This window comes from Aspergillus steynii (assembly GCF_002849105.1).
Source record: "Aspergillus steynii IBT 23096 chromosome Unknown P170scaffold_7, whole genome shotgun sequence".
Taxonomy (NCBI): Eukaryota; Fungi; Ascomycota; class Eurotiomycetes; order Eurotiales; family Aspergillaceae; genus Aspergillus; species Aspergillus steynii.
The window spans coordinates 2675290-2694106 of NW_020194404.1; the positions used below are offsets into that span (position 1 = coordinate 2675290).

Below are 18817 nucleotides of genomic sequence, written 5' to 3' on the forward strand. Positions count from 1 at the left end.
AATACCTTGGTAATGTTTGAACCTCCCATTAAGATAATGGAGGTTTTCGGTAGATCAATAGCTGGGATCACCGTTTGCTTGTCACCTGATCATGCCTATATAAAGATGGTCATCACCCTGCTGTAGATAGACATAGACAACCACCCTGATCGAACAATCCATTCCTAGGCGGTTACAATATCGTGTCTCATCGTCAGTTTTAACGATCTTGCAAATGCCCCCACCCAGATGCAACAATTTACTAACTGCCACAAGGAAAGCTCTTGAAAACCCCAATACAGACGTTATCTCCCGCAAAATGGATGCTTTATCTCTCTAGCAAGGCGACTTCGGCTTACATTTTGCTTTTAGGGAGTTAACAGAGCCACTGTTTCTAGCCCCTTTCCGAGTTCCCGCCACTTGCGATACCAACAACCTGAAAGATGTCTGTGAATGGATCATAGCGCATCTTCAGGAAATGAGCCCAAGGAATAAAGTTGGTGAAATTGTGGAAGTTGCGTTGTGGGGAACCTTCGATGACTCTACAGGCCGAGCTGCTGATATATCCGTCATCGTCGTTGACAGTCTCAGAGTCGTTGAGGGTCTGTCGCCCCGATCGCTGCCATACAGCGGTCCAGCCTTGCCCGGATTTTATATTTGCGTCAATAAAGGGGTCAACATGACCCACAGGTGGAAGCCTGGATGGGTCTCTCACATCTAGCTGGACAAGCCCATCCAGGGTCTATCGTCTGATAGACGAACGTGATCTTGCGATTATGATAGGAGTGTAATTGGTAGTTTTGCTACATGAAAGTTTCTTTATCTTATCTATCTTCTATTTTCCATTTCCTTTTTTCTATTTCTTTACATATTCTGTATTGATGGTGACAGTTACTTGACAGCTCTTTTCTTTTTCACTCTGTACGTTTTTTGTTTACTTCTTTCCCCCCTTTTTTTCTTTCAATGATTCTCTTGTCCTCTTCTTGTATTGTAAAAGTCAAGAACAATGCAAAATGCATAAAAGTCAGTCTGCTGAAGGCTGGACAAGAATGGTTAATAATTGTAGACTTTCTGGACATGTTGATACACGAAAGATGTGACCCAGAATAATATTCGGATACCTGAATTAAATTTGAACTGCTCATCTTTCAAACGTTACACGGTGCATTTTGTTCGTAGATTAATTTTAATATATCAAATTATTGCTGCGAGACCTAGGGGCATTGCCTGCAAATGTTGGAAATGGTATTATAGGTCACCCATGCAATGGTTTCTACTGTTGGATACTGCTGAAAGCTTGTGCAAATAATTCTTGTTGTCGAAGAATGTTGATCTCAGTTTGGTTATTTCCATGCTGAATCGAATACATCTTGGAGATCAAACCAGTGCTAAGAACGACCCCACCCTTTTGCAATAACAATTTTCTTTTTTTTTTTGGCATTCTCTTTTCCTTCCCAGGAGAAATTGATGTCCACCCCACCCTCGTTGTATGTGAGAACTCTACAATTCTATGAATGGTCCAGCTAACATTTCCCAGCCTTTCTTTTGCACCCAATACTAATTGTTCGCTCGTTTGCCCATATTACTAACTCCCCCCAATGATCAGCTCGCACCTCATTGTGGTGCTGGGGTCTAGTAGCTTATGTGAGCGAAGCCAAGACGAGCTTTGTATTTATGTAGAAATGAGCCTTATTGTAGCTTGCATCTTAGACCTGGTGCTAATGACATGTGATAACCTGTTCACTGCCATGTGGATAGCAGCATTTAATTTCCGCGTTGGGTATGCACCAAATTCACGGATCAGTTGTGGTGTGGAGCCTCGGTTTTCTCCGTTGATCTCATGGTCTCCTCGTCACTGCCGGCTCCAAAGTATCGCGCCAACTCACGGTCAAGGTCCCGCCCCACCAGATGAGGCATTTGTGCACTCTGTTTCACCGGCGAGATTCCTTTAGCTCTCGCGCTGGCAAAGACGAGGTCCAATTCTTCCAGGGTCCGACCCTTTGTCTCAGGGAAGAAGAAGTATACGAACGGAATGAGGGCCGCATTGAAGACTGCGAAGATGATGTAGGTTTGGTAGCCTAGATTGGCAAATGCGGGAGGCGTGATCATGACGATCAAGAAGTTAGACATCCAGTTTGAGCTGGTGGACAAGGCGTTGGCTTGGATCCGAATGCGTAGGTTGGTGATCTCTGCTGGGTATAGCCAGGTCATTCCGAGCCAACCAATGGCGAAGAAGGAATTGAACACGAATAAGAATAATGTAGCCGTTACGCCATACTTTGTGTCGAGCTGGGGAGCGCCATTGTCCAATGTCGTGCCTGTGGACACTGTGCCTGCTAGAATGGACATCGAAGCCATCATGCCGAACGCTCCGATCATCATCAATTTCCGACGACCGGTGCGTTCTATCAGCGGAAGCGCTACCAGTGACGCGAGGAAATACTCTGTCCCGTTGCAGGCCGCAAGGAGACGAGCCATATCGGGCCCGAAACCGAGCGAATTCTCAAACAAGAACGTGGCGTAGTATGTGATCAGGTTGATGCCGCAGATTTGTTGGAAGAATTGCGCAATCATGGCCAGTGCGGCACGACGGCAGTTCTGCGAAGGTCCATTGGTGAGCAGCTCTCTGTACCTGAAGGGGCCGTCTCGACTTTGAGCTTCCAAAGCATCATTGATGTTGCGCAGCTCTTCGTCAACGGCCGGGTCGTCCTCGGGCTTATTCACTAGACGAGCAGTGACGTCGCGAGCTTCAGTGTGGCGACCCTTCATGATCAGCCATCGTGGAGAGTCGGGTAGGTAAAGAAGACCGATCATCACGATGATGGTAAAGAACGACTGGAACATGAGAGGGAACCGCCATCTAACGGAGCCTTCGAGGAAGTAGAAGCCGTAGTCAACCCAGTAGGCGATCATGATACCGGCGGAGATCAAAGCACCTGACAACATGATCAGGACGCCACGCTGATGGGGGCGGGCACATTCGCTTTGCCAGGTTGGAATAGCTAGAGAATAGGTTAGTAAATTGTATATGCAATCTTCCAGGAGCATGGGACCTACTGGATGTCACCATTCCGTTCCCGATGCCACCGACAACACGACCGGCAACAAACAGTCCATACTCGAAGCAGGCTACCTGCATGATAGTTCCAATGATCATGATCAGTGATCCCCAAAATGTGGAAGACTTCCGGCCCCATTTCTCGCCATATGCCAGAATAACCAGCGATCCGAGCCAGCACCCGACCTGGTAGATGGCGACTCCAGCCGCCTGAGTATTAGCGTCTCCTTTGCAGTGATCGGGATGAGGGATAGTGTTCTCCGGGTTATCCAGCCAGCATAGATCATTCGACTTCTCTCTCGGGGTCATCAGAGACAGAGTCTCCTGGAAAGAGTCCAACGTGAGCAGGGCGCTGAGCACACCCTGGTCATAGCCGAACATCAAGAAACCGCAACTGGCAATGAAACCAATGGACCAGTTAAGCGTTCTACCCGCCAGGGCTTTACCGCGAAACTTCCATTCTGGCAGTTCTTGCATCCACCCGAACCATTTGTCCATGGTGCTCCCACTTCTGAACTGCTGGTGCTCATATTTCATGCGCTCTTCCTTACTGGCGTTTCGTGTGGGCGATGAGTCGGAAGATTGATCGTGCAGGTGCTGCGAATTGGGGAACATGTCCCCCGCGGTTTTTTCGTTCTCCGATGGACTCGACATGGCGGTAAGAACGCCTCTCAATGGCGAAAATACACAGGGAAACGAAGTCCGGCTCTTACCCCAGACAGAGAGCAACTTGATCCGGGGTAAGGGGGTCCATTTTTATACCCGACGATCAGAGCCCCACGGCCTGTCCTGGACACGTCTCCTGCGTCGTGGAGGAGTAGAGGATAGGCAAATGTGCTCCTTTTCGGCCCCAGAGCACCTGTTGATACTCCATACTTCCAGTCCACGCAGACGACGATTGGCTCCCGACCGCCAAGACCTGCCGACCGGGTTCCGCCATGACGGACTTGGCGCTGAGGGCACGGATTGGACGCATTGGGAAATCCGAGCGTCAGCCAAGGCTTGGCCTGCACCCACCATCGCCCGCCCTACGCGGAAATCTGCTCGGCACCTCGACAGCGCTGGCACGGCCGATGTCATTTACCTGTTTTCCAGCCGACCGAGCGCGCGGCATACGTGTGGCCTTCCTTGAATATTCTCGGGTATTCTCTCATCTCTGGCTTTCGGCTACCCTCCAACAGCCCCGGTCATTTCCCTACTGCCGCCCGAAGGACACCACTTCGCACTAGGTGGACGGTCATCCCGCATGGTTCTCTTCCCACGCGACCTCCTGCTTCCAAGCAAATACGGCAGACTGGGCGTGGGATCTGCGAAAGTATGTGCGGGGATTGATGGGACACTGAACCGCTGGGATCTTCGTTGATCGCTGCTCAGCTGCTCTCTCAGACGTGGTATTCACTCTCAAAAAGTCCATCGTGTCTCCTGACAATCCTGCTCTGGGAGGGGACTTTCGCTCTATCACATTAGCTCTCTCAGTGGCCAAATCAGGAAGAATCGATCTGCCCACCTGGTTTCGAATGAGGCAGCATGGCCAAGTCTCGGCGTCCGTGTACGTGGAGCGATGCGCGGTCATGTTGTCTAATGATGATCTCCCTTGTCTCACTGCGACCACAAAATGTGCAACTCGTCCCAATCTGTCAAATTGGCGCAGTTGGGTGACTCGAATCATGGGTGACGCTGTCGCCGGCAATGCCCGTTCAGTCTGCCATTCGCTTCTAGGAGTTCGGGATACGCCGAACAGTCATTCGTGTTTAAACACTTCAATCGTAGACTCAATGTAGATTCCATACCTTTTCTTACTCGGGATACTTGCTTGGGTGTCATCTGTTCTGAAACCGACTTGGGAAATAAACATCTGACGATCTATATTTCTACAGCACTTTCGGCCCGAACTCCGCCCCCCAATCACACAGTTTAGGGAACTACTGGTTGGGCGTCAGATCACCCGGGCTCTTTAGTTCCTCCTGAATCTGGAACCACGGTCTGCTATTGTGATTCTATGACCATCGAATACGACCCCCCTATGTCGGCCAAATGCGGTATTTCTATGCACTCTGTCGATGCGGATGACATTGGCCCTAAGATCCACTTGCTTCCTGCAGCCCCTACTTACGCTGGATATTGGATGTATGCGCCGATCTTCCTCTTTTATCCCTGACTCAAACAGCTTTGTCCGTTTCCACAGTTTGTGTTGTGGTCGGGCGTTGTGGCCAATGTCTGAGCGCTTGGCCTCTTGAGGTGGAATCCTGATTCTTGGATGCCCCAGCTTCTACACAGCCACGGTGTTTTCATGGCTCCAAACCCTGGTCCAGAATGTTCTTTCGTATTTTCAATCATCGCGGTTAACCCCGGGATCTTCTTTCATCTTGCCTCATGATCAATGCATGTGCGTGAATATTCTTGGTTGAGTCTGGAATTGCCATGGCTTCTTGTGGGACTGATATGCGTCTGCCAGGGACGGCCCGATGGCACCTGGAGGTTTTGGTTATGGGTATCGCTATTCCACATGTCTTAGTGCGCATTGCCACTTCTCTCGTAGATTTGTTTACTCAACCTTTTAGTGACCGGACACTGGTGCCTCGCTACTTGCTCGATATCTCCCTTCTGACCTCTGACTGGCTGCGTATACCCCAGGACAAGATCTCATCTCACGGCATATCTCATAGCTCTTGGCCTCGTCTAATTTCAACGCCGTTTATTCTAGTCTTGGCTCGTCGGGAAGCATACAGGGAATGTTTTGCCGCAGACGTAAGCGGCTGGCACATGGATACTCTTGGCCTTTGTGCACAACTTGGTTCATACAACTTCAAATCTTCCTGATGCTCTTCCTCCATCACCAGCACTCACGATACAAAAAGTACTTCCCGATTCTCACCCTTCGAAGGGTGGATTCTTTTCTAATTCAACAGGTACCTAGTTTTTCTATCCAATCCTACCCCGAGAGTCGCCCGCCTTATTGTTTCTACTTCCTCCTTTCGTTTTTTTCTTTTCTTTTTCTTTTGTCCATTTTCTTTGGGAAGTTCCCCTTCGTTGAATAACGAAGCAGAGTAATCACAAGAACTTTATCCCATCTCTGACAGACATGAAAATTTATCTGGTTGACAAATATATATGTCCTGCAAACACCGAGCTTCCCTACTCCGCAGAATTATCACAGAACTATTTCATTTTTGTTCTCCACCACGACCCGCACCCTCTTCACTCAATTTTCAAAAACAATTTATAGCATAAAAGGAACCTTGCACCGTAGATTTGAAATGCAGCTTGAAATCTAGGCCAGCCGAGTCGTTCAGGATTCGCATGCCAAGAAATATCCGAACGGTCACCAATCCGGACAGGATCTGACTAGATGCCCTGAAGGTATCCACTTGGTGCTCGTAACGGAGACTGTGGCTGGTGGGCACTTAATATGTATCTAGGCAACGTTTTTAACGAAGTAGACCAGAATCCTGCAGCACGTTCTTTATGATTCGCTTGTTGTATCTGCGAACAAGGATTCGCAGTGTAGAACGCACGGACTGATAGAAGGTGTAAATGTTGTGCCTTTTCCACGTAGGATAGCCCGCCAGATATATCCTTCCTTCTTGTTCATATGGAATGAATTGAAATAACCGCAACTATAGTCATCACTGCCCTTGTGTGTTGCATAACCATCATGTCGGCATTTGAACCCAGAGATTGGAGCTTCTCTCTCTTCGCATGCTTCTCCCCAATTGGTATTTGTATGTTGACCTACTCTGCTAATTCAAGTCTCTTTTGCAATCCGACTGTAACATGTACTAACGAAGAATTTTACTAGGTTTACGCAGCTGGCTCTGCCCATGTGTACAATATGGAAAAACACAAGCCCGGCTCAAGGATCCGTACCGGTCATCTTACAGCTGCTGCAACTCCGATGTAAGGCTCATGTGCCATGCCAGGCATTGTTTTGCTCCAGGCAGCGGTCATTCTAACCACTACTTGATACAGTGTGTGATTTGGACAATAAGCAACCTGCTTTGCTGCTGCGGCTGTGTTCAGTTCTGCAAGCGCAGGGCCATGGCCAGCCAGTTGAATATCAAGTCGGCTTGCTGTGGTGACTGTGTAGCTGCCTGCTTCTGCCCCTGTTGTGCTTTAGTGCAGGAGGGGAAAGAGGCGGATCGGTTTGTCCGGTCCATGCAGGATGGGTATCAGCAGACGTTTCCTATGACTTATCCGGGAAGGTGATCTACAGGCGTATCTGAGATAGAAATAGATCGTTAGCTTGACTAGTAGCTCAATATCTTACGGAGTATAATCAACGTCAAGGTGTTACCACCACGTAGAGCCCGGAGGAAAGGGAGAATTGAGGTACGTCACCAACGACACCGGCGAAGTCCGCTTCTACCATACTAGTCTGATCACCAAACACTAAGCCGTGGAGCTTATATTCGATACAAATGGTTACCGGCATGGTATCTGTGACTAATGGGAAATTGCCTGAATCAAATAGTGGATCAATCGAGGATTAAATTTTCGGCCCATCAATATGCGGATAAGGAGCCTGACCAACACTTGTACGATGATATAATATATTCGGCGAACTTGTGACGAAGACTTATCAGAGAATAGAGTTGAATAATCACCGTGACCCGGCTATAAAGAGAATTCAAAATAAATAGAAAATCCGCCACGATCGCATTGTTGAATGACCCCTTTAAATTGGATGATTTCACGCATCCGCTTAGAAAACCCCACCCGTGCCCTACGCCCTGCTGCCTGCGAGTTCCGTCCGCTTTATTCACCTCTTCATGTGGCGCAGCTGTATGCAGGAACTTGAAATATTCAACGATTCCCTGATGCCTGGAGCTAGACTGCTTGGCAGGACAATTAGAGTAGACTAATTTGCTGAGAAACACACTATCTGGCCCTAGAAGTTTATCGGGCGGAAAGTGCCGTCAAGCGATGCTCACTAATTCACGATAGTCGATGGTTTTCCGCGGAGTTCGACATAAAGTCTTCGATAGAATAAAGATTCCAGTCTCAGTACATTAGTAACCCTTTCCTTATTGCCCTCTAAGAGTTAGGTCACAATCGAAAAGTTGAAGCCTGGTTTGATATCCACTGTGTCCCAACCAACCTGTTTGGCCGCGAGGCTTCACGCCTTAGCTCAATATTTATAAGATAAGAGAAGGAACCATATTATTTAGGACATATAATCATTCAGCCGTGTTCATTCTCTATAGCTGACGGCTGGACTTGTTTGGCGAAAATGAAGTATTCTTCCTTGGTTCGGGCGGCCGGGGTGGCTGCGGCTTTCTCAGGTGAGTTACTGCAATGGCTCACCATGAAGCCTTACATACCCTAACTATACTCTTATCCTCAAGGTGCTCTCTGATTTGAGGCAGAAAATGAGAAAATTACACTCCACGAACGTTCCCTTCCCAACGCTCCCGATGGCTATGTCCCAACCGAAGTCGAATGCCCATCCAACCGCCCGACTGTTCGCAGCGCAGCAAGGCTCTCGTCCCACGAAACGGACTGGCTTGGTCAGCGTCGCAAGAAAACATTCGATGCGATGAAGGAGTTTTTTGGTCACGTCAAGATTAGCGATTTTGACGCTGTCTCCTATCTGCAAAAGGCAGCACATGACATGGACAATGTGCCCAATGTAGGCATTGCTGTCTCCGGCGGAGGATACCGCGCTCTGATGAATGGCGCCGGCGGACTCAAGGCGTTTGACAGCAGGACTGAGAACTCCACTGCCTCGGGGCAGCTTGGGGGGCTGCTGCAATCAGCGACATATTTGTCTGGTCTCAGCGGTGGGGGTTGGTTACTCGGCTCGCTATATATGAACAACTTCACGAGCGTTTCTTCTCTGCAGACGGATACCGTGGGTACTCCGTGGCAGTTTTCAAATTCAATCCTCGTTGGTCCGGATGATGGCGGCCCCCTTCTATCATCTGCATTGGAGTATATGGAAGCAACCCGCGATGCCGTCAAGGCAAAGAAGGAGGCCGGCTTTTCTACAACAGTCACGGACTATTGGTATGTTGCCTGGTATTCGTAGCGGAAGCAAAGATCCAATGTTGCATACCGTTTTAATATCCAATACAGCTAACCGTGTCTCTATCATAGGGGTCGAGCACTGGCATACCAGCTCATTCATGCGTCCGAAGGCGGCATCAATTTCACCTGGTCCTCAATCGCCAAGTCACACAACTTTCAGGAAGCCGATATGCCTCTGCCTATCCTTGTGGCTGATGGCCGCAATCCAGGCGAGCTCCATGTTGGTGGCAATGCGACCGTCTACGAGTTCAACCCGTGGGAGTTTGGCACTTTCGACCCGACTCTGTTTGGATTCGTGCCACTCGAGTATCTGGGATCTCGCTTCATCGGCGGCAAATTGCCCAGCAAAGAGAAGTGTGTTCGCGGTTTTGATAACGCGGGATTCGTTATGGGCACCTCGTCTAGCCTGTTCAACCAATTCTTGCTGAACATCAACGACACCGATATACCCGATGCAGCCAAAGATATCTTGGCCGGCGTTCTGGAGTTGGTTGACGACCAGGAGAAAGACATTGCCAATTACACCAATCCATTCTATCTCAATCCTGGATCCAAGTCCCATTACGCTGAATCGGAATTCCTCGCGGTTGTGGACGGGGGCGAAGATCTTCAGAATCTCCCCTTGCATCCGCTCATCCAACCTGAACGCCACGTGGATGTGATATTTGCCATCGACTCGTCTGCAGATAACAACAACTGGCCTGACGGCACTTCCCTGGTGGCTACATACGAACGGAGCCTGAATTCCAAGATCAACAATGACACTGCTTTCCCAGCAATCCCCGATCAAAACACGTTTGTCAATCTCGGATTGAACACACATCCGACCTCCTTTGGCTGCAACAGCTCGAACATCACCGGAACCGGAGACGCCCCCTTGATCGTGTATATTCCTAACTCGCCTTATACAACACATTTCAATGTCTCTACCTTCGATCGGAAGTATAACAACACCCAGCGCGACGCCATCATCATGAATGAATACCATGTTGCCACGATGGGAAATTCAACTCGGGATTCAGACTGGTCCACTTGCGTTGGATGTGCCATGCTGAGCCGTTCTTTTGAGCGTACCAACACCTCGGTGCCTAGTATCTGTGGCCAGTGTTTTGATCGGTATTGCTGGAATGGCAAAACAGATAGTCGCAAGCCAGATAGCTATGAGCCGAAGATGGTTCTCACAGAGCAGAGTCTCACTAACTCGGCTGCTGGATTGACCAGTCCTCTTCAATGGGCTTCACTCGTGTTAGGGGCAACTTTCCTTGCCCTTTTCTATTAGCTTGGTCGAGCTGCTTTGGCAGGGTTTCGTGTGCCAGCCCTGGCCAGGCCTAATTCCGGACCTTCGTCGTCTGTCTTACATTCTTTACTTTTCCTTCGTTTCTTTTCTGGCACATTCGTTGAATTGCTTTCCCTTTGTATATCCTGAACCTTCACTCCTGTATCTTTCTCCCCTTGACTTATTCCTTTCAAAAACCTGCCTTATGCCTTCCTGCTTATGCCTCAGGTCTTCATCTGGGCACTCCTTCCATCCTTTCTATCTAGCGCCCTATCCCGCGGGCAGGACAAACCTTGAAATATCACCTTGTTTATCACGTATAATGCATCGCTCGTGGATACAACATAACTGCTGCTTCTTCTATTGTCACAAATACTTTAATCGCCATGTCAGAGTGCGGGCTCTCTTCTCCCTGCAATGAAACACGCACTCAGAAAAGCAAGATGAGTGATTTGACTTTTTGGGTGGCCATGTGACTTATAACCAATAGATAGTTTATCAATAAGATTCAAGCCATTTGGAGAGAAGTTTAATCGAGAATATTTTCCCTACCCATTCTGCACTGCACAAAGCTATTGACGTCTATTTCCCTCAACACAAATCGACACCAGTATCCAACGCACGCAAAACCCCTCAAGCGTACATAAATCCCACCGAAGAGGGGTAAATTGACCGCTACTTCCGCTGCAGATATTGTAAAATTTCCTCGCAGCACCTTCCCCTGCCAGTTCTTCTTCATGGCAGGTGATAGGTGCCGAGAGGAGGGGCTGCGCGAGCTAACGCTGCACAAATCACCACGACACGAACGGCAGGGATCTTGATAGGAGAATATACCCGCGATTCATGCACGTCATCGACGATCGCAGCCTATGGCATTAGGAAGTTATCCTGCATGGACTGGCTTCGTTCCTTGTTTTGGGCGATTTTTAAGATCGGGATTATTTTTGCCGCTGACGGGAAGTTCTTTACATCTCTACCTGCCTGTGGGATTGTATACGGTTTGTTCGGAATTTTGTATCTGGCCATGTCTCGTGATTCAATGAAAGCAAGCGATAATGCCACGCCGGTCCCCTCTGAGGAGAGAGATCAGTCGGATCTTATCTCGGCTGGGTCGCAGGACCTGCACCGTCGACTCAGAGGTCGAGAGGTGCAGCTGTTCGCGGTTGGAGGAGCGATCGGAACTTGTAAGTCATGATTCTTCTCAGTCAATCGCGTCGCTTATGTGTCCAGCGCTCTTCGTGCAAATGGCCGCTGTCTTGCCCAAGGCTGGACCTGCCGGACTGTTCCTCGGTTTTGTCGCGTACGCCACTATCGCCTTGAGTGTTAATCAATGCTTCGGTGAGTTCTGCCATAGTTCAGGGGCTTCGTCGAGAGAAATACTGATGGCTTCACAGCGGAGATGGTGTGCTACCTCCCTGTGCCCTCGCCGTTTGTCCGGCTAGCGAGTCACTGGGTGGATGATGCCTTGAGCTTTGCGATGGGATGGAATTGGTTCCTGAATATGGGTAGGTGATTTGGCTCACTTCGGCGGAGGGCTTACTGACGCGTTCAAGCCCTTGGTATTCCTTATGAGATTGTCGCTATCAATGTCTTGCTCACTTACTGGACTGATAAAATTCCCGTGGCTGTTGTGGTGGTGGTATGTATTGTTCTATATGCGTATGTCAGCTCATATCTCCTCTAAGTACCAGATGTTGATCTTGAGCAACAGACTTCTGAACATATTGACTGTCAGATACTTCGGCATTTCCGAGTTCTATCTGTCCATCTTCAAGATATTCCTCATGCTAGGCTTGATCATGTACACGTTTGTTACTATGGTTGGCGGTAATCCGAGACACGACGTCTATGGATTCCGATACTGGCGTGACCCGGTTCGTGCGTCCCCCAGATCGAGTATTAATCTAACCTTAACAGGGTGCCTTCGTCTCTTACCTCGTCCCTGGTGACACCGGACGGTTCTGTGGAGTAGTTGCGAGCATGGTCCAAGCATCCTTCACGTATGACCCCCATCCGACCGACATGTCCCAAACTAATGGACCAACAGCATGGTCGGACCCGAGTACATCTCCATGGCCGCCGCCGAAGCCGAGCGACCCCGAACCGTCATGAAAAAGGCCTACTCCGCCTTCGTCTGGCGACTGATGTTCTTCTTCCTCGGCGGTGCTCTCTGCATGGGCATCGTGCTTCCGTACGACGACCCCGTGCTGGCCGCAACCCTCGATGGAACGCGTGAAGGGAGCGGGACCGGCGCAGCGTAACCTTCCTCTCTCTCCCCAGTCACACCAATCCCTCAATCTAACACATTCAGATCCCCCTACGTCATCTCCATGGACCACTTCAACATCAAAGGCCTCCCCTCCCTCGTCAACGCCCTCATCATGACCTCCGTCTTCTCCGCCGGCAACAACCTCGTCTTCTCCGGCGCCCGCACCCTCCACGGCATGGCCCTCGAAGGCCAAGCCCCGGCCTTCCTGTCCCGCTGCAACCGCGCAGGTCTCCCCTACTACGCCGTCGCATGCACGATGGTCTTCTCAGCGCTCGGCTTCCTGCAAGTCAGCAACAGCTCGGCGACGGTGCTCAACTGGCTCGTTAGCATCATCACTGCCTCCTACCTCCTCAACTACTTCGGTACCTGCATCACCTATCTCCACTTCCACGCTGCCTGTCGTCGTCAAGGCGTCGACCGCAACTCGCTGCCCTATAAGGGGCTCTTCCAGCCCTATGCGGCGTGGTACACCGTCTTCGGGACGGGGATCATGATGCTGGTTCTGGGGTTTGATTTATTCTTTGATGGGCAGTGGGATACGACGAGCTTCTTTTTGAATTATACCATGATTGGGTTCTTTGTTGTTACGTTCATCTTCTGGAAGGTGGCCCGTAGGTCCAGGTATGTGTGGCCTGGGACGGCTGACTTGCAGTTTAATGGGTTGAAGGCGGAGATTGATACATATGAGGCTTGTTTTGTGCCGAAGAAGAGGGGGAGGGTGGGGAGGATTTTCAATGGGCTTTTTGAGTAGGGGTTGTCCATCTGGGGGGGTATTCAGGGTAATTACTGAGGTAGATTTGATTGCGCGCCCTCGATCTTACATAGTTGAATCTTCACCTAGATACAAATAAGCCTCTACTCAGACCCCAGCTCGAACTTCTTCACCGTAACCTTCCCACCCAGCTCCTCCGTCGCATAATTAAAGATCCCATACCGATACCCCAGAAAGAACGGCCAGTCGCTATTCAGCGTCAACTCACCCCCTAAATCAGTGAACGATGTCCCGTCCGTGCTATACGCAAACGACCCCTTCCGGCCCGTCCCGGGGGTGATATCGATCGTCGCGCGCAGCCAGATCTCGTCTCCGGATACATCAGCCCCTGCTTCCTCGCTGCCCTTCGATTTGGTGCTCCAGTCGGTGTTCATGGTCAGTCCGTTCGTCATGCTGACTCGGGAGGTTCCGTCGTCGCGACGGATCCCGATCCATGCGGATGAGTCTCGGAAGAGGGACAGCCCGGCGCGATCGCCGTTCGTCATGGATGAGATGTCGAGGTGGATGATGGCGCTGGATTTCGGGCCAGGGATTCGTCGCGTTAGGGTGTTGCGCGCGGCGTAGAGGTCGTCCGTTACGGTTGCTGCTTGCAGAATGAGTCCGTTGTCGAGGCTCCATTTGCTGTTGTCCGGGTTGTGGTTCCATTCCCACTCCGCGCTAAGGGTTGACTCCTCGAATGTGTAGGAGGTCGGGATCGGGGAGACGGTCTTGTCGGTGGACACGGAGGGGAGAGGGTACGATGATCCCCAGGCCCCGCTGTCCAGCGTCACAGACGGCCAGCCATCCTCGTCCCATTCGACCGGAGCCAGCACCGGGATTCGACCTCCCGGGTACGCGTCGATGAACGCCATATAGTACCAGTCGCCGTCGGGGGTGTCGACCAGGGCTCCTTGGTGCGGGCTGCCGGCGCCAGCGACGGGGGCGTTTACGCCGATGACAACCTCGCGCAGCTCGTAGGGGCCGAATGGGCCGGAGGTGGACTTTAGCACGAATTGGTCGCTCGCCGGCCGGGTCAGCCAGATGTAGTGGGCGCCGTTGATGTTGTAGAAGCGCGCGCCCTCAAGATAGCCGATGTCGGCGGGCGCGCGGTACACGACTTCGCTCTTGACTTCGCTGAGGCCGTCGGGCGACAGCTGCGCGACCGAGATGTTGTACTTGTCGTAGGCGACGTACATCGTGTCGTCGCTGTCTACGAGGAGTCCGGCATCGTAGTAGCAGCGCGGGATCGTGCCGCTCTTTTCCCACGGCCCTTCGGGCGTGTCGGCGGTGTAGATGTACGTGGTGCTGGAGTCGATGCAGCCCAGCCAGAAGAACGTCTGGTCGCTGGGTCGATATTGGATGGTTGAGGCCCAGATGCCGCGCACATAGGCCCGTTTGCCGTCTTCCAGGGAGTAGTCGGAGCCCCAGTCGAGCTCGGGGACGGAGTGTCCGATGTACTCCCAGTCTGCGAGGTTGTAGGACCGCAGGACGGGGGCTCCGGGGGAGTAGTGCATCGTCGAGGCAGAGTAGTAGAAGGTGTCATTGACGCGGATGACATCGATGTCGGCCAGATCCTCCCACAGGACGGGGTTTGTGAATGTGCTCTGGGCCTGGGTGAGGGCACTCAAGCCCAGGAGGGCGACGGAACCTGCTACCTTCATTTTTTCTGGTTAGTTGGTTTGAGATTTTGGTCATCAGTCTACTGCAGCAGTATTTATCACATCCCGCCGGCCTTGAGGATATCGCCAGATCCGCTTGGCATACGACATCCCCCACGAAGATGCCCGGCACCGCCAGGAGTATTTCCGCATCGGAGCCTAGTCTGCTGGTGCCAATACTCCACCGCGCATTCTTCAGACTGGAAAGGGTAATTTTCCATGGGACGAACTCTTCTCTCCACATCGACTGACTTGTGGGGAATTGCGGAGTCTCTTGCCCGGATTTGCGCGACTTGGCATGCGGAGGCACGTCCGTTACGTCTGTGGTGCTAATGGCCGCCCTAGAAGAAAGAAGGAATGCAATCTATCATGAACCTCATAAATAAACGAGAAAGGAAGTACATCAAGCATATCGCGGTAGCACTGGACGAGGTGCGGCCACTTGGTACGGCGGAGGAGCCGGATAAGCCATGGGCACCATCCGGGGCGGCGGTGCAGATGGTCGCACTTTAGGACGCCGACAACAGCAACAGATAACACATCCCAGAAATGCAAGGACCAGAGCACCCCCTATTCCAGCTGCTAGACCGATTACAAGCGTCCGGTGCTGATCAACCCACGAAGATACCCCATTTCCCCCGTCGTTCTCGTTCGCACTTCGGCACCGTCCATTGCGACACGATCCTCCATCGCACGGAGTCCCATCAAGCACTTGCTGTCCTGTGTTCATGCAGCTTCCTGAGCCCTCACTGCAACTGAGTGTGCATGAATCACCATCACACGACGAAATGCTGGTGCTGTTTGAAGCCAGCTGCTCCCGACATTGCATATCCCGACTGGTACATTCGCCGCTGGCGCAGAAGAGCCCTGTGCTGTTACCGCAGCTCTCTCCGTCTGGAACATGTCTGTCGGACGGACATCGACTCGAATTGCCCGGGCAGGTTTCCTCAATATCGCAGGTCCCTGAGCTCCGACGACACACGGTGTCGGAGGACGCGTATTGGCATTCATTGCAACATGGCCCGGACGCATCGTCGCATTCTGCTCCATCTCTGAATCGACAGGTGGAGCCATTGCAGCACGAATTCCCATCACAATCGTCGCCGCAGTCGCAGTCTTCTCCTGCCTCCACGATCCCGTTGCCACATTCCCCGGGGGTGATGGTGGGCACGTCGTCGTTGCTGATCAGACAGTTTGTGCGGACGTCTCCCGACCCGATTGCGGAGCAGACGTTTCCGAGTGTGCAAGGGGAAAAGTCGGTATGCGAGGAGCTCGAATATGGGTTCATGAGGTACTGGGCGTCTGCGTCGCATGTGGACGAGGATAGAGGGCAACACTGCTGTCGGGAAGCGGAACATGTGCTGGCCACACAGTCATGGACGGCTCCGAAGGTGTGTGCGGACTCGTGACTGTAGTATTCCAATGTCAGAGTCGGTCTGCTACCCAGGACTTGCATGAGCACTTACGCGAAAACCTGCCATTCATTACCCGTCCGGGCGACAACATTCGCGCTCATTCGCGAATTACACAGCTCCCCGATCCAAGACACTCCAACTTCTCCGCCGGTCCGACACGTCGTCATGAGGGTCCAGTATGCGTTTGTCGAGTCGTCGAGGGATCGTCTCCAGGATGAGAACTGCCGAAGACGCCAGTCCATGTCGCCCTCCGAGCACTCGACGTTCCAGGGTGTCGAGTCCGATGCGCTGTTCGGACAGTTTGCGTCGCTAATCGTTACGTTGTGAAGGCCCAACGAGATGTTGAAGGTGCTTTCAAACACCTCGGAAGCTGTGTTCACCATGTTGATCAGGTTCCGACGGACGGATTCGGTGGAGTTGAATGCAGCTGTGTATGAGCAGTCTGTCGCTATGCCGACTAGCGCGACTCTTCTCGTTGTGGGACAGCCCTCTGCGCTGCCGATGCTGTCTGTTAGATCGCCGGGATTGAAGCCGAATTGGCGTTTCTCGAGATCTTGGACCGTTGATCCGGTCATCATGTCGATACCGCCCATTAGAGGATCAGTGGTCCCTGGATTTGAAAGGTCTCCAGCTGCACATGTCTCCCCTACGCTGTCCGACCTCTTCGCTTCATGATGCACGACCACATGTGATGTCATTTCCGGCGTAACCCCATTTCCCTCGTCGTTAGATACGACCTCAACACGATACCGTTGCCCCGCGATCGTGAACGCGCCTTCAAACAGAGGGCTCTCCCCATCTTGGAGCACGTATATCCTGGCCCAGCCTTGTTTCTGCCAGTCTTGATCCTCCAGGCGAGCCCAGAGACTACCTCTATAGACCCTATCCTGCGTTCCGTCTAGTGTTCCGGTTTGCAAGATCTCGCCGTTGGAGTCAAGGTGGCGAATGTGAGGCGTCTGGACAAAGATATCATGGTTCGGTTCCAGATGCAGTCTGTACTCGGGTTCTTGGTTGGCTATCCGGAACGAGATTTTGAATTCCGTCCTCAGAGTTGCTTTATGTGACGGGGTGTGGATTGTCACATCTTCAAGACTGCTCGATTCGTATATTGTATAGGAATGTATTGAGCGGCCTGTTAACGTTAGTGCGATCACATCGCCAGATTGGGAAGTTAATACCTGAAGCAAGTCCAATTATCGGGATTAACCATGCCAGTAGAGTAATAAAAACCACGGATCTCATGTTTTTCGATTCTTTACTTCGACCTGGCATACGTCGTACAAATTCAAGGGTTACTCCCTTTTATAGATACCACCACACCCATCTACCTATCCACCCTCTATCTCACATCAACTCTCTACGCAACTCTCATAAAGACCCACATCATCTAGGCATCAGAATAAACCAGATCCGATTCCACCCCCAAGCCAGAGCAAACTGCAAGCCAAGACCGACTCGTCACCGCTGAGACCCGCCAATGCTGACAACGGACTGGGTGTGGCTCCACCGCACCAGTGTCACCCCGAGCCCTATGTCCAAGCACAGCCTCCATGGCCTGGTGTCTTGGACCTTGTGTCGCTTTCTTGGCTCCGACTGGTGGGAAATCCGTGCCAAGGATTCATCGAGGCGCGGGGTTTGCTGGTGGCTGTGCTTTGATGGGTTTGGGAGTATTGGGTTAGAACGGGTTTTAGTTCATTGGGTTGTTGTCGAATGGGTAGTGTTCTATGTCAAATTTTCTTCATATGCTATTGTTCAGTGGGTCATGCTAGAAATGCGTGATCAGGTCGTCTATGGTAGTCTGTCGATTCCTGTTCACTCGCTCATTATTCAAGAATAGTCACATTATTTACAACTGGTGTTTATTCCTCCACTTTGTATCAATCAATGTCAGATTTCCGCTAGAAGATCTGCATGATAAACCCCCTACAAGAGCCCATTCGTCACATCATCGCCGGATATTTGTATCCATTGATGCCATTCGCAAGCGAGGTATTTGAATTTCATGACAGCCGTATACTTCGTCCTTTTCAATCGCTCAATCTGGTTCAACTTCCTCCCCAGTCGCCACCTCACCCATAGAATCCGCAAGCATCTGCTCGGCATAAAGGGTCAAGAAAATCAGAGGCAAAAGCCACGCAGCCATCGATGAGTGGCAAAATCAAGAACGTGGAAAGGTTGGGTAGAATGTTTTGAAACACGGATTTCTCGATTTCTGACTCCAATAGTATCAAGAAGTGTACGCGTTTATACCTCTTTTCCCTCATCAGCATCCGGAGTTAACGTGTAAGGCCGGGCGATGACACTTTTAGGGTTCCGCCGGGCTGCAACTTGCTGACCGGCGCCCCACGAGGGCATTCTTGGCGGTATGCCTGGTGGGTTTGGGT

At 51.3% G+C, this 18817-nt stretch overlaps 6 protein-coding genes across 6 annotated transcripts; 3 read left to right on the top strand and 3 right to left on the bottom strand.

Moving 5' to 3' along the window:
* Positions 1-1779: 1779 nt before the first annotated feature.
* P170DRAFT_415133 (sugar porter family MFS transporter) lies at positions 1780-3691 on the bottom strand (the record flags this gene model as incomplete). The annotated part of the gene is made up of 2 exons (XM_024847049.1): positions 1780-2981; positions 3037-3691. The coding sequence occupies 2 exons, from the start codon at positions 3689-3691 to the stop codon at positions 1780-1782; spliced, it is 1857 nt and encodes a 618-aa protein (XP_024701527.1).
* Positions 3692-6692: 3001 nt separating this feature from the next.
* P170DRAFT_429359 (PLAC8 family protein) lies at positions 6693-7527 on the top strand (the record flags this gene model as incomplete). Its single annotated transcript, XM_024847887.1, has 5 exons — positions 6693-6759; positions 6837-6934; positions 7007-7179; positions 7325-7366; positions 7509-7527. 5 exons carry the CDS (start codon positions 6693-6695, stop codon positions 7525-7527), a joined length of 399 nt encoding a protein of 132 aa, XP_024701528.1.
* Positions 7528-8267: 740 nt separating this feature from the next.
* P170DRAFT_501180 (lysophospholipase Plb1) lies at positions 8268-10693 on the top strand (the record flags this gene model as incomplete). The annotated part of the gene is made up of 3 exons (XM_024854161.1): positions 8268-8319; positions 8404-9043; positions 9134-10693. 3 exons carry the CDS (start codon positions 8268-8270, stop codon positions 10341-10343), a joined length of 1902 nt encoding a protein of 633 aa, XP_024701529.1. The 3' UTR covers positions 10344-10693.
* Positions 10694-11336: 643 nt separating this feature from the next.
* Positions 11337-13360, top strand: P170DRAFT_467331 (uncharacterized protein; the record flags this gene model as incomplete). The annotated part of the gene is made up of 8 exons (XM_024852476.1): positions 11337-11524; positions 11571-11678; positions 11735-11845; positions 11894-11979; positions 12032-12214; positions 12258-12340; positions 12388-12597; positions 12652-13360. Exons 1-8 carry the CDS (start codon positions 11365-11367, stop codon positions 13358-13360), a joined length of 1650 nt encoding a protein of 549 aa, XP_024701530.1. The 5' UTR covers positions 11337-11364.
* Positions 13361-13464: 104 nt separating this feature from the next.
* On the bottom strand, positions 13465-15021 carry P170DRAFT_458326 (putative xylosidase/glycosyl hydrolase; the record flags this gene model as incomplete). The annotated part of the gene is made up of 1 exon (XM_024851785.1): positions 13465-15021. The coding sequence occupies one exon, from the start codon at positions 15019-15021 to the stop codon at positions 13465-13467; it is 1557 nt and encodes a 518-aa protein (XP_024701531.1).
* Positions 15022-15370: 349 nt separating this feature from the next.
* Positions 15371-17799, bottom strand: admA (ADAM family of metalloprotease ADM-A). The gene is made up of 3 exons (XM_024845917.1): positions 17612-17799; positions 16485-17565; positions 15371-16427 (listed from the first exon to the last, which is right to left on the bottom strand). The coding sequence occupies exons 1-3, from the start codon at positions 17703-17705 to the stop codon at positions 15422-15424; spliced, it is 2181 nt and encodes a 726-aa protein (XP_024701532.1). The 5' UTR covers positions 17706-17799; the 3' UTR covers positions 15371-15421.
* Positions 17800-18817: the final 1018 nt, after the last annotated feature.

Excerpts from the sequence above, each read along its gene's own strand:
- admA (XM_024845917.1), bottom strand. The coding sequence starts at position 17,705 with ATGCCAGGTCGAAGTAAAGAATCGAAAAACATGAGATCCGTGGTTTTT. Across the intron at positions 17,566-17,611 it reads GATAATTGGACTTGCTTCAG|GCCGCTCAATACATTCCTAT; the intron begins GTATTAACTTCC and ends TAACGTTAACAG. Across the intron at positions 16,428-16,484 it reads AATGAATGGCAGGTTTTCGC|TCACGAGTCCGCACACACCT; the intron begins GTAAGTGCTCAT and ends GGAATACTACAG.